Below are 13,306 nucleotides of genomic sequence, written 5' to 3' on the forward strand. Positions count from 1 at the left end.
AAACATTCCTAAGGGTTACTGAGTTTAAGCTCATTACTACTATGACACATGACAGGCCAATAATCAAGAGACCAGTTGTTGGAGCAAGGCATAACAACTTAATTTGGAAAGCCAGCAGAGAAGATGGTGAACTCATGCCCCAAAGAACCATCTTGCCTGAGTTAGAATTCAGGCTCCTCTTATACTAAAAGGGGAGGGAGTGAAGTCAAACACTTCCTGGTTCCCATCAGCCTCTGGAGGGGATGTGTTCATTTCTTCCTCCCTATAGTCATTCAAAAGTAGGTCTGGTCAAGATGTTTCCTATGAGCTAAAAAACAGTATCTTAGCTTAATGCTCATTACCTGGAAGCAGGGTTCCCAGAGATGGACCATTATTTATAATTTAAACTTACAGGCAACAGCTCTTTTATGATTAACTTGTAATAGAATACAAAAGATTGTTGGGTATTACACAAGTACGTAAACATGTAGTGAAACCTCAAGTTCTTTCAAACATTGTAATACTTTAACATTGGTCAATGTCTCTGTCTTTTCAACTTAAAATCAAAGGTCTATGAACATGGTAAACTTACCTGCATTTCAAAGTAATATATCCACCCAGAACGGGAAATCCAGGGGAAACTTGGAATACAGTACATTCGTGTCCAGTCACTCAGTCATGTCCAACTCTTTGTGACCTAATGGACTGTACCCTGCCAAGCTCCTCTGTCCATGGGATTCTCCACAAGAATACTGGAGTGGGTTGCCATTTCATCTTCCACGGGACCTTCCCAACCCAGGGATCAAAACCCCACCTCCTGCGTTGGCAGGCGATTCTTTACCATTGAGCCACCTGAGAAGACCTTGGAACACAGTACTTAGACATATATCCTCAATTTTAAAGAAAAAAGCAAATAAATTATGGCTTTTATATCTATCAGAGTAACCACCACACCGGGGTTGATAATGAAATATTTCCATCACCCTAGGAAGTTCCCTGCAGTCAAAAGCAACCACTGCTCTGACTTTGTCATTATTTTGGCTTGTTCATGAATGAATTTGACACAAATGCACTTTTAATTTTATGTACTCTTCTACTCCACTCTTCACAGTGCCTTTAGAATATTCAGTGTCCTACATACCATACTTTCATTCCCATGTCAATGAAAATAATCAATGATTTATAATAAGAATAGAAACAAGTTTTATTTCAGCCAAACTAAGGACTAGCCCAGAAGCCAGCTTCCCAGATGATTCTGTGAAGCTGCTCCAGAGAAGCATGGGTTCCAGCACAATTTTATACCTTGTCAAAACAAAGAACATTAAATAAGACAGGGTTACAGTTCTTCAAGGTTTAAAACACACACACACACAATTTCTTCAAAGTTTAAAACACACGCACAGACATTACATTTCTTCAAGGTTTAAAACACACTCACACAACAGCAAGTATATGAGAGTCCCCATGGCCTGGGCACCTGGAAAAGGAAATCATCATCAAAGCAGGACCATCATTAGCCTCCCAGAAAGAAAGGCATTTAATCTTTATTTTTAACATGGGCATTCTTTACCTCTTGTCAGCGTGCTCTTCTCTTTAATAATTAAAGCACATATACAATTTGTTTGATAGGCCAAAAAGAGGCTATTTTCCTTAACTCATGTATAACCCAAAATGACTTTTCTGTATCTCAACATGCGAAAATTTCTTTTATCACCCATCTTAACACTTATATCCAGTATTTATAATAAGACTGCTGCGAGGGCTATCTATGCTTGTTACACTTGTGTGTGAATTTCCACAGGCCAACCGTCTAAAAGTGGAGTTTAGAGGGGGTAAATTTGCTTTTCATTCCTAGCTGATCTTTTTGCCTGCTGACGCAGAGGGAGGCATGGCGGGCTGAGGATCGTAGGCACACGGCCCTAAGGGCCCCCTAGCTTTTCCTGAATTGCTGTCACGCCACCCTTTGTCGCCGGATCAACCATCATTGTAACCGTTAACCTCCACCAGCAAAAGCTATTTCTGATGGAGTCTATGCCGGAACTATATAGATACTGACGCCCCGCGTTTCCGGTGCCGAGGAGGCGGGCCGCGATCGCCGGTTGGTGCGGTCGCGGACTGATGATGCAGAGCGCCGCGTGCTCCCCCCCACGTGTGCTGCTGCCGCTCTCTAGGTAGTGGCGAAGCAGCGGCAGCCGCTTTCACTGGAGACGCAGTTGGTGGCAGTTCCGGCGCCAGGACCTCAGCGGCTCGGGGGTTCTTAGCGCGAAGCAAGGAGCGCCTGTGGCCTCCCGGGGCGGAGGACCCGTGATCATGGAGCACCTCTTGCTGGAGGTAGCGGCCGCGCCGCTGCGGTTAATCGCTGCCAAGAATGAGAAGAGCCGCAGCGAGCTGGGCAGGTTCTTGGTCAAGCAGGTAAGAGAAGGAACGGGAGGGAAAGAATTGGGCCGTCCCCTCACCGCCTGGCGCCTGCCCCATGGCCCTGCGCGAAGACGCAGGGGACCGGAGATCCGTGTCTTGTCACTCTGGCCCCCTCCCCAAGGCTGGCCAGTGGCGGAGGCGTCCGCGCGCATTTGAGGAGCCTGGAAGGAGCCTTTTGTTTTTCTGTGGGAGAGTCTTCCCTTCTCTCCACCGATTTATTTCCTTGCAGCACGCTGGCTGCGTGCGCCAAACATGACCTTCAGAGAAAAACGTGGTTTTTTGTGTTTCTTTTTTTGGTAGTTGAGGTTGCGTGTTTGCCCTTTTGACATTTGTATTATTTAAGCTTGCCGACAAGTCCAGCCACCTCTGTTAGCTTGGGTGGGTATTTCCTTTCTGCCTTGTTCTGACTTTCCTGCCCACTGACAAGTATTAATTGTATTCCTGCTGGGAGTAAGACACAGTGTGGCACTTTGCGGATACAGATAAATTCGTTATGGTCTCAGACCCCCAAGGTATTTCGTGTCTATTTTTGGAGACTTTCATAAACACAGGATACAACTGATGGGCCAAGCGAGACAGCGAGGGCATAATTCATAAGCCATAGGAATTATGAATTAGTTTTCTGGAAAATGGGTGCTCTGGCCTTTTAAGAGCCTTCTCTCGTTGACCTCCCGCTATCTGAGTTGAGGATCCTTATCACGCATTTTTTCACCTGGCGTTTTAACTTTCTATTTTATGCTTCCCCACCACACCTGTGAGCTTGAGAGTAGGGGGAAATTTTTTTTTTTTTCCTAACTCCTGTATCTAGAAGATAGACATCCTATTGCTAAGGAAGCAACAGCAGTTTTTCTGGTCTGGAGAGGCCTGGAGCTAACAGAGAGACGTATCTGATGACAAATTGAACGTGTGTGGCAAAGGGGAGGGAGGAGTGGAAGATATTCCTGGGGTTATCTGGCCTGTGATTTCCCCCAAGGAAGGGATCGTTAACATTAAGGGAGAGGTCTGGAAAGAAAACTGACTTTTGATGGGCTGGACTAATGAAAAAATCAATTTATATGAGCTGAAGTTGTGGTGACAGGCTCCTGAACTATGTGTTATGGCTAGAAGCATTCTTCTGTAAGTGGGTTTGCAATTAAAGCAGAGGTTCTGAAGCTGGGGATCATGGACCACTGACAGCAGGAGGTTTGTTTATGGTTCTTCGCAGTAATTGGATGGAAAATTAGTGCTTATGTATTGGGAGTAAAATGAGGAAATGGTTCATAGCCTTTTAAAAAAAAGAGAATCTGAGATTTTGAAGCATGGGAACCACTCAGGTGGATTCTGAGACTGTATATAGTAATGTTGAGGGACTTGAAAGCTACTAGAAAGTTCAATTGAATTAAGATTCCGGCCACCTGTGCTTTCCATTTGTCTCTCCTCTGTCTCAGATTCTATCCAATCTGAATAATGTCTTTCAGGTTTGCTCCTTTTTATTTTCAGTAGTGATTTCAAGCTTTTCACACAGAGAAGAGTTGATTGTGTTGTCATCCTGTTTTTCTCCTATTTGGGGAAACCGATTTTTACTGGAGAGCAAAGACCTTTTTTTTCCACCACTGAACCTCATGATTTTAGTTCCCCCTGCCAGAAATTGAACGTGGGCCCTGGACAGTAGAAGCATGGAGTCCTAACCACTAGACCACCAGGGAACTCCCAGCAAAGATTTTGAAACCTTACTTCTCATGGAGTTTGGGATCTGAAATAAATTTTTAGGATGTGCTTCCTTTGTTCTTCATCTCAGCTGGTGACACCCCCGTCTCTCTGTCCAGTCCCTTGTTACAGAAAACTGAGTGTTCTCAACTCTTTTCGCTCCTTTTCCGTCACATATAGCCAAGTCCTCCTGATTTTCCTTCCTTGGTATTGAATCTTTATTCAGTTGTGTCTTTCTCTTCATCCTTACAACTACTAGCATCCTACAGTTCTGACTCTTAATTCCAACACGGGGGTTTTCTTTCTAGCACTACTGAGCAATTCTCAGATACCAGCTGGTGTCCTACAATTTAACTCAATTCTGGTGCTGTTTACCTGTGGAAAGAGTCAGTTCCTTCAGAGTAAAGGCTTAACCCTAAAAGACTTCTCCCACCCTCGCCTGCTCTTCTGACTAGCTAGCCTATAAATTGGGGTTCCAAGAAATTTCTTTCTTGGATTTAATTAATTTACTAGTTCAGTTCAGTTCAGTCCAGTCGCTCAGTCGTGTCCAGCTCTTTGCGACCCCATGAATCGTAGCACGCCAGGCCTCCCTCTCCATCACCATCTCCCGGAGTTCACTCAGACTCACGTCCATCGAGTCCGTGATGCCATCCAGCCATCTCATCCTCTGTTGTCCCCTTCTCCTCCTGCCCCCAATCTCTCCCAGCATCAGAGTCTTTTCCAGTGAGTCAACTCTTCGCATGAGGTGTCCAAAGTACTGGAGCTTCAGCTTTAGCATCATTCCTTCCAAAGAAATCCCAGGGTTGATCTCCTTCAGAATGGACTGGTTGGATCTCCTTGCAGTCCAAGGGACCCTCAAGACTCTTCTCCAACACCACAGTTCAAACGCATCAGTTCTTTGGTGCTCAGCCTTCTTCACAGTCCAACTCTCACATCCATACATGACCACAGGAAAAACCATAGCCTTGACTAAACGGACCTTAGTTGGCAAAGTAATGTCTCTGCTTTTGAGTATACTATCAGCTCACAAAACTTGGAGAAATATTTCACTTTTCAGGACAGCCATCCCTGAAGCTCTCCGAACCACATTCTGTGGGGTTTTTATGAACACTTCCTTCACAGGCACAATACTAAATCTCTGGCCACTGGTGATTCAGCTCTTAATCTCTAGCCCCTCTGCCCTCCTCGGAGGTCAAGACATGGGGATGAAAGTTCTAATCCTCTAATCAAGTGATTGGCTCCCAGCTTAGCCTCTTTCCAAAATTCACTGCGTTACTGTAGCATATTTCTCTCATCACAGGAAATTCCCAGAGTTTTAGGTACTTGGACAGGTGTGGGGTTTTGAAGACTAAGTATGTTTTTTTTTTCTCTTGTACTATAAATCACAGAATCACATCTTATGTCCTTAATCACTGTCTATGTTGAAGAAGAGCAGAGTGCTTGAGAGCATGTGTGGGTAGGAGGACTGAAGGATGGGTGCAGATCAGATTCCTCTTTTGGTTTTGTGTTTTGGCAATGCATGTGGCATGGGGATCTTAGTTCCCCTACCAGGGAGTGAACCCACTCCCTTTTCAGTGAAAGCACAAACTCTTGACCACTGGACCATCAGGGAAGTCCTCTTCTCTTTCCTTATTGTTGTTTACTCACTAAGTTGTGTCCGACCCTTTTGCGACCCCATGGATGATCGTAGCCCACCAGACTCCTCTGTCCATGGGATTTCCCAAGCAAGAATACTGGAGTGTGTTACCATTGTTTTGGGGGGCTTCCACAAGTTGCTCAACTCTCCTAAGTCTTAGTTTCTTGATACCAATTACCTGTGATAGTTGCTAAATAGTTACAGAGTAGTTAAAAGCAGAGATTCTGGAACCTGTGATGTGATTCCTGGTTCTGCTATCAGCTTTATGACCTTATCCCTTTTTAAAAATTTTCAGTTTCCTTTTCTGTAAAATGGGGATAGTGTAACCTACTTCATGGGTTGCTATGAGAGTTAGGTGCCTAGGGTACAGTAAGTGTTGTCTATAAAAGTGGTTCCTGTTGTTTTTGCTATAAATAAGATTGTAAAATCTAGATGATGCGTTTGAGGAGCTTACCACAGTGCCTGGCCCGTAGAAAGTAATCAATACCTGTGAGCTAGAATTAGAACTTTTTAAGACAGCTTTGAGAGATAATTCATATGCCACATAATTCATCCATTTAAGTGTATGGTTCAGTGGCTTTTGCTCTGTTCACAGGTATGTGCAACTGACACCACAGTCCATTTTTGAACATTTCTATTACTTCAAAAAGAAGCCCCTATTCCTTTTAGCTATTATCTCCCATCCTATTCTGGCCACTTAATATAAATTATCATTAATAAGACAAATCTGAATCTATCACTATTCTGTCTAAAAGCTCTCCATTATCTCCAGAATCAAAATCTAAACTTTCTAAGATAGCATATGATTTTTTTTTTAATTTTTAAAAGAAACTTGATTTTCTGTGAGTCTTATTTCCATTTTCTTTTTTGAAGTGTGTTTCCCCCCCCCCCGCCTGGTGACTCTCAACTGAGGGAATTTTACTCTCTGTGGCAAATCTAGAGACGTTTTAAAAATTTTCACAACCTGTAATGGGGATATTATTGGCATGTAGAATGTAGAGAAGGCAATGGCACCCCACTCCAGTACTCTTGCCTGGAAAGTCCCATGGACGGAGGAGCCTGGAGGGCTGCAGTCCATGGGGTCGCTGAGGGTTGGAAACGACTGAGCGACTTCACTTTCACTTTTCACTTTCATGCATTGGAGAAGGAAATGGCAACCCACTCCAGTGTTCTTGCCTGGAGAATCCCAGGGATGGGGGAGCCTGGTGGGCTGTCGTCTGTGGGGTCACACACAGTCGGACACGACTGAAGCAAATTAGCAGCAGCAGCAGCAGAATGTAGAGGCCAGGGATGCTGCTAAACATCTTTTAATACACAGGGTAGCCTTCACAGCAAGGAACGTATCCAGCCCTGAATGTCAGTGTTTCAGAATTAAGAAAGAAACCTAAATATGCATGGATCTAATGATAAAATACATGAATCAGAAAGTGATAGAAAAGGAAAAATAGACAATCACAGTTATAATTGGAGAATTTTAATACTTTAACCTCAGTACTTGATAGTACAAATACAGAAAATTAGTAAGGATACAGAAGACCTGAGCACTACCAACAAACCTGACCTGATTGGCATTATAGGATACTGTGCCCAATAATTCCAGAATATATGCTCTGCACATCTGAAACATTTACCAAGATGGATCATAAGCTGGGCCATTAAACAAATCTCAAGAAATTTAGAAGAATTGAAATCATAAAAGGCATATTCAGTTATCTCAATGAGATGAAATTAGTGGGGGAAACCCTCAAAATAATGCTGGGAAAAATCCCTCAGTTCAATTCAGTCCAGTCGCTCAGTCATGTCCAACTCTTTGCCCGACCCCATGGACTGCAGCATGGAAGGCTTCCCTCTTCATCACCAACTCCCAGAGTTTGCTCAAACTCATGTCCATCGAGTCGCTGATTCCGATCCTCTGTTGTCCCCTTCTCCCCCTGCCTTCAATCTTTCCCAGCATCAGGGTCTTTTCCAGTGAGTCAGTTCGTTGCATCAGGTGGCCAAAGTGTTGGAGTTTCAGCTTCAGCCTCAGTCCTTCCATGAGTATTCAGGACTGATTTCCTTTAGGATGGACTGGTTGGATCTCCTTGCAATCCAAGGGACTCTCAAGAGTCTTGTCCAACATCACAGTTCAAAAGCATCAATTCTTCAGTGCTCCGCTTTCTTTATAGTCCAACTCTCACATCCATACATGGTTACTGGAAGAACCATAGCTTTGACTAGATGGACCTTTGTTGGCAAAGTAATATCTCTGCTTTTGAATATGCTATCTAGGTTGGTCATAGCTTTTCTTCCAAGGAGCAAGCATCTTTTAATTTCATGGCTGCAGTCACCATCTGCAGTGATTTTGGAGCCCCCCAAAAAAGTCTGTCACTGTTTCCATTGTTTGCTATCTATTTGCCATTAAGTGATGGGACTGGATGCCATGATCTTAATTTTCTGAATGTTGAGTTTTAAGCCAGCTTTTTCACTCTCCTCTTTCACTTTCATCAAGAGGCTCTTTTGTTCTTCTTTGCTTTCTGCTGTAAGTGTGGTGTCATCTGCATATCTGAGGTTATTGATATTTCTCCTGGCAGTCTTGATTCCAGCTTGTGCTTCATCCAGCCTGGTATTTTGAATGATGTACTCTGCATATAAGTTAAATAATATGTTAAATAAGGAAAAATCCCTAAATGTTAGAAATTAAGTAAGAAAATTTAAAGAAACTTATGATCAGAGAAGAAATCTCTGGGAGAATCAAAAATTTTGAACTGTATTATAATTTAAACAATTTGTGGATTGTAGCTACAATTAGAAGGAAATTCATAACATGAAATATATGAATAAAAGAAAACCATGGTTTGAAATTAATGATATTTCTTAAGCTTCCACCTTGTGAAATACTAAAAAAAGACGAAATTACGTCCAAAATAAATAGAGGGAAGAAAATAATAAAGCTAACAGCGGGAATGAATGAAATAGGAAATGGATAAACTGTATAGGAAACCATTGAAACCTGAAGTTGATTCTTTGAAAAGATTGACCAAGAATAAAAGTGAAAAATCCAAATTATTAGGAATGGAAGAAGGCCACTATTACAGATTTTAAAAAGAATAGAAAGATAAGTGACTAATATGAAAAATGTTATGCCAATATATTAGACAATTTAGATGATAAGGACATTGGAGGAATGCCAATTAACAAAGCTCATTCAGGAGAAAAACAAAGTACCAACAGAACAGAACTTCCTCAAGCGGACATAGAGGATCTACAGAAGCCATCATGGTTAATACAGGAACAACTGTATTTAAAAATGGGTAAAAGATTGAACAAATTACATCACAGAAGATAAATGAGTGGCTCTTAGACACTTTATACCGTATACCACTTCACCTCCACTAGAATGGCTAAAATTAAGCCTGATAGTACTGTGTATTTGTGAATTTATATAGCAGCTGAAGCACTCAAACATTGCTGGTGGGGATGTGAAATGTTACAAATACTTTGGAAAACAACTTCTGTTAAACATTGAGTGTCTGACTCTTTGTGACCCTGTGGACTGTAGCCCACCAGGCTCCTCTGATCACAAAGTTCTCCAGGCAAGAATAGTGGAGTGGGTTGCCTTTCCCTTCTCCAAGGGATCTTCCTGACCCAGGGATTGAACCCAGGTCTCCTGCATTGCAGGCACTTTCTTTACTGTTTGAGCCACCAGGGAAGCCCAAGAAATTTCTTAAATTTTTTTTTAAATTGAAAATCAATATTTAGACAATTCCCTGGTGTTTCAGTGGTTAGGACTCTGTGTTTTTGCTGCTGAGGGCCAAGGTTCAATCCCTGACTGGGGACTAAGATCCTCCTTGCCACATGGCATGGCCAGAAAATAAAAGTCACGAAAATATGTCTATAAATCTTTTGTACATGAATGTTCATGGTAGGTTTATTGAGGATAGGTGCAAACAGTGCAAATAGCTATCAGTATGCGAATGGATAAACAAGTTGTGGTCCATTCATACAGTAAAAAACTAGTAAGAAATGAAATTAATACTACATACAAGAACAGCTTTGGAACTTTGGAAAAAGTTACAGTATTTTTGAATATGGTATTTAGGTTGTGTTCCAGCTGTACTCTTATAGATAACCATTTAGTATCAAACTCTTCAGGCTGTAAATTCATAGCATTGGGCTTGGTGGGTCAGAGGGTATGCCCCTCAGGTAATTTAAACCCACTGTCACATTGCCGGGCAAGGGTTGTGCAGAACTGCTTACACACTGGCAATATGAGACATTTTTCATACTTTTCAGTTTTCCTTTTAATGTTCATGGGCATTCTGGTCCCAAACACTAGAACTCTCTGGTTTATTTCATCTTGTGTATCAAAGTGTACCTGTCTGCTTTAGACCTGTCTTGTTTATTAATTAAAGTCTGATGTCTTCATGGGGATAGATCTTCATTCATTTCCAGGAATTGATTTCTTATATCTATTCTTTCCTCAAGAAAGTTGGCAGTTTTGCATAGTAACTGTACTTTTTCCTCATTTAACTATTGTTTTCCTTCCAGACAAAGGAGTTGGGGGAAGCACTGGATTCCCTGGAAACTATTATGACTCTGCAACAGATCTGTTGTGACTCTGCAACTGATTCTTTTTCAAGGAAGCTGAAGCTGTCAAGCATTTTTACATGGAATCCTGATGTCAGTCTTTTTACCTCAAACCCCAGTGGGCTGAAACTTATTTGTTACAGCCTTTACATTTGATTGGGGCTTTCCTTGTGGCTCAGCTAGTAAAGCGTCCACCTGCAATGTGGGAGACCTGGGTTCAATCCCTGAGTGAGGAAGATCTCTTGGAGAAGGGAAAGGCTACCCACTTCAGTATTCTAGCCTGGAGAATTCCATGGACTGTATAGTCCGTGGGATGGCAAAGAGTCAGACACAACTGAGTGACTTTCAGTTTACATTTGATTCACTAGTCCTGTTGCAAAGAAACCCCACTGTGTTTTGTAAAATAAACTCAGTTATGAAGTCTGGAAGTTGAATATAAGCTAGGACTCTGTTCTGTAGCAGTCACAAATGAATTTGTTTTGCCTTTCTCAGGTGTGGACACCTCAAGATCGCCAGTGTATCTTGAATACCTTAGCACAGTTACTTCTGGATAAGGACTGTACTGTGCTGATTGGCCGCCAGCTGCGCCCTCTCCTTTTGGATTTGTTGGAAAGGAATGCTGAAGCCATTAAAGCCGGAGGCCAGGTCAACCATGATTTACACGAACGGCTCTGTGTGTCGATGAGCAAACTCATTGGTAACCATCCTGACGTCCTCCCGTGAGTAATGGTTTTATTCTTCATGTTTCTCCTTGAGATGGTAGACCCTACACTCTGTTGGAAGTAAGGAGGAGTCTGAGCTGAGATGAGGAAGGAAAATACAGAAAGGGGAGAAAGGAGTGTTTTATAAAAATAGTCACAGAAGAAGCCATTTATCCAGCTCAATTCGGTGACCATTTACTAGGTTTGAAGCCTTGGTCATCAAGATAGGTCTGGAGAATATGACCAGGATATCTCCCCTACCCTCAAGGATTCTGTCATCTGGCAAGAAAGGCATATAAGATGGATTTAAATGAGTTTTAGGTGAGGCACTTACAGCATCCACTTCAGATGTGTGAGATTCTTGCTGGAGCAGCTGTAGGGGGTGGGTTACAAGATCTCTCATGTCTTTTCCCACTTTCTATAAATCTGTTCACATCCAAAGTGTGATAAGAAGTTGTGTTACAACTGGATTCTAATGCATTTCTCACTTCACTTCCTGTCTGTCCAGCTTGGGCTGGTTCATCCTTCCTTAGGCAATCTGCTGATCTCTTGTTCCCTTGGGGTCATCCCAGTGAGCCAGACTTAGCGTGGATGCCCAGTGGGCAGAGCGTCTCACAGCCCAGAACTCCTCACTTGAGCCATCTTCCTTCTTCAGCTTCCAGCTAGCTGGTTCTATAGACACGTGCCACTGCACCTGGTTCTCTCAAATTGATAGGTTTGTGTGGAATAGTCACAAGAGGCAGCTAAGTGAGTGTGAGTGAAAGTCGCTCAGTTGTGTCCAACTCTTTGCAATTCCATGGATAGTCCTTGGGATTTTCCAGGCCAGAACACTGGAGTGGGTGGCCGTTCCCTTCTCCAGGGGATCTTCCTAACCCAGGTCTCCCATGTTTCAGGCAGGTTCTTTATCAGCTGAGTCACAAGGGAAGCCCAAATCAGCCATATACATGCATATATCCATTCTCTTCTGGACTCCATTCCCATATAGATCATTACAGAATATCAAAGACTTCCCTGTGCTGTAAAGTACGTTTTTATTATCTGTTTTATATATAGTATTGTATATACGTCAATATCAGTCTCCCAATTTATCCCCCTCAACCTCCTTTCCCCCTTGGTAATCATGTTTGTTCTCTATATCTGTGATTCAAATTCTGTTTTATAAATAGGTCCGTTAGTACCATTTTTTTTTTTTTTAGATTCTTCATATAAGCAATATCACGTGACATTGTTTTTCTCGTATCTGACTTCACTCAGTAGAGCATCCCTTCTTATTAGTCTGCATCAACATAATACGTTTCCTGCAAGTATGGCTTTCCTGCAAGTATAATCTCTAGTCTGATCCTTTGATGAGGGAATAAGAAATGAAGATTTTAGGGAACTGTAATTTGTGTGAGCTTTTCTAAAAGAGGAGGAAAAAATGGGCCTAGTTGTTTGAGGAAACTAAAACATACAGAGCAGGTCACCATCATACGTGGTGTCAGGAACCTGTTCTCTAGGTTGATTGAGGATCCAGATTGTGGCCTCACTAGCTGCTTTCATCACTTAGGTATACTTGACTGTGGTACTGTTTCACAAGATGTGCTGACTGTTCTCTGCTTCCCTGGTAGGATTGACCTGTGAGTAACTGAACTCCCACTTCTCTTAAGCCTTAGTGGTAGAGTGTTTTCAGATTGTGTTTGAGAATCACTAAAATGATAGAGTAGCTACATCTGGTTTCCCATCAGCTTCAATTTTATGTTCTTAATAAATGAATGTGAGGCACCACTACTTTTTCTTTTCATTTTGCCAAGGCAATAGGTTTTATTTATGCTCCCACCTTGTTCCAAAAATTATATAACGTGCCTGTGTTAGAGTAACTTCAGTTCAGTTCAGTCGCTCAGTCATGTCCGACTCTTTGTGACCCTGTGAATCACAGCATGCCAGGCCTCCCTGTCTATCACCAACCCCTGGAGTTACTCACGTCAATCGAGTCAGTGATGCCATCCAGCCATCTCATCCTCTGTCGTCCCCTTTTTCTCCTGCCCCCAATCCCTCCCAGCATCAGAGTCTTTTCCAGTGAGTCAACTCTTCACATGAGGTGGCCAAAGTACTGGAGTTTTAGCTTCAGCATCATTCCTTCCAAAGAAACCAGGGCTGATCTCCTTCAGAATGGACTGGTTGGATCTCTTTGCAGTCCAAGGGACTCTCAAGAGTCTTCTCCAACACCACAGAGTAACTTAAAGATAAGCAAAAAAGAAAAACAAAAGCACCATGTGTAAATGTGTGTGAATGATGAGTCAGGAAGGACATACAATGAACTATAGGTTGTGATGTGGAATGG

General features: G+C 42.5%; 1 protein-coding gene across 1 annotated transcript in view; it reads left to right on the top strand.

The window, feature by feature from the left end:
• The first annotated feature begins 2,083 nt into the window (after positions 1 to 2,083).
• MDN1 (midasin AAA ATPase 1) overlaps positions 2,084 to 13,306 on the top strand; it is a 145,579-nt gene continuing 134,356 nt past the window's right edge. The window contains exons 1-2 of the mRNA XM_069598273.1: positions 2,084 to 2,391; positions 10,778 to 11,004. Of these exons, the coding sequence (XP_069454374.1) occupies positions 2,290 to 2,391; positions 10,778 to 11,004 (329 nt within the window). The 5' untranslated portion in view covers positions 2,084 to 2,289. The remainder of the gene's footprint in view (positions 2,392 to 10,777; positions 11,005 to 13,306) is intronic.

Source organism: Ovis canadensis, chromosome 8 (assembly GCF_042477335.2).
Source record: "Ovis canadensis isolate MfBH-ARS-UI-01 breed Bighorn chromosome 8, ARS-UI_OviCan_v2, whole genome shotgun sequence".
NCBI lineage: Eukaryota > Metazoa > Chordata > Mammalia > Artiodactyla > Bovidae > Ovis > Ovis canadensis.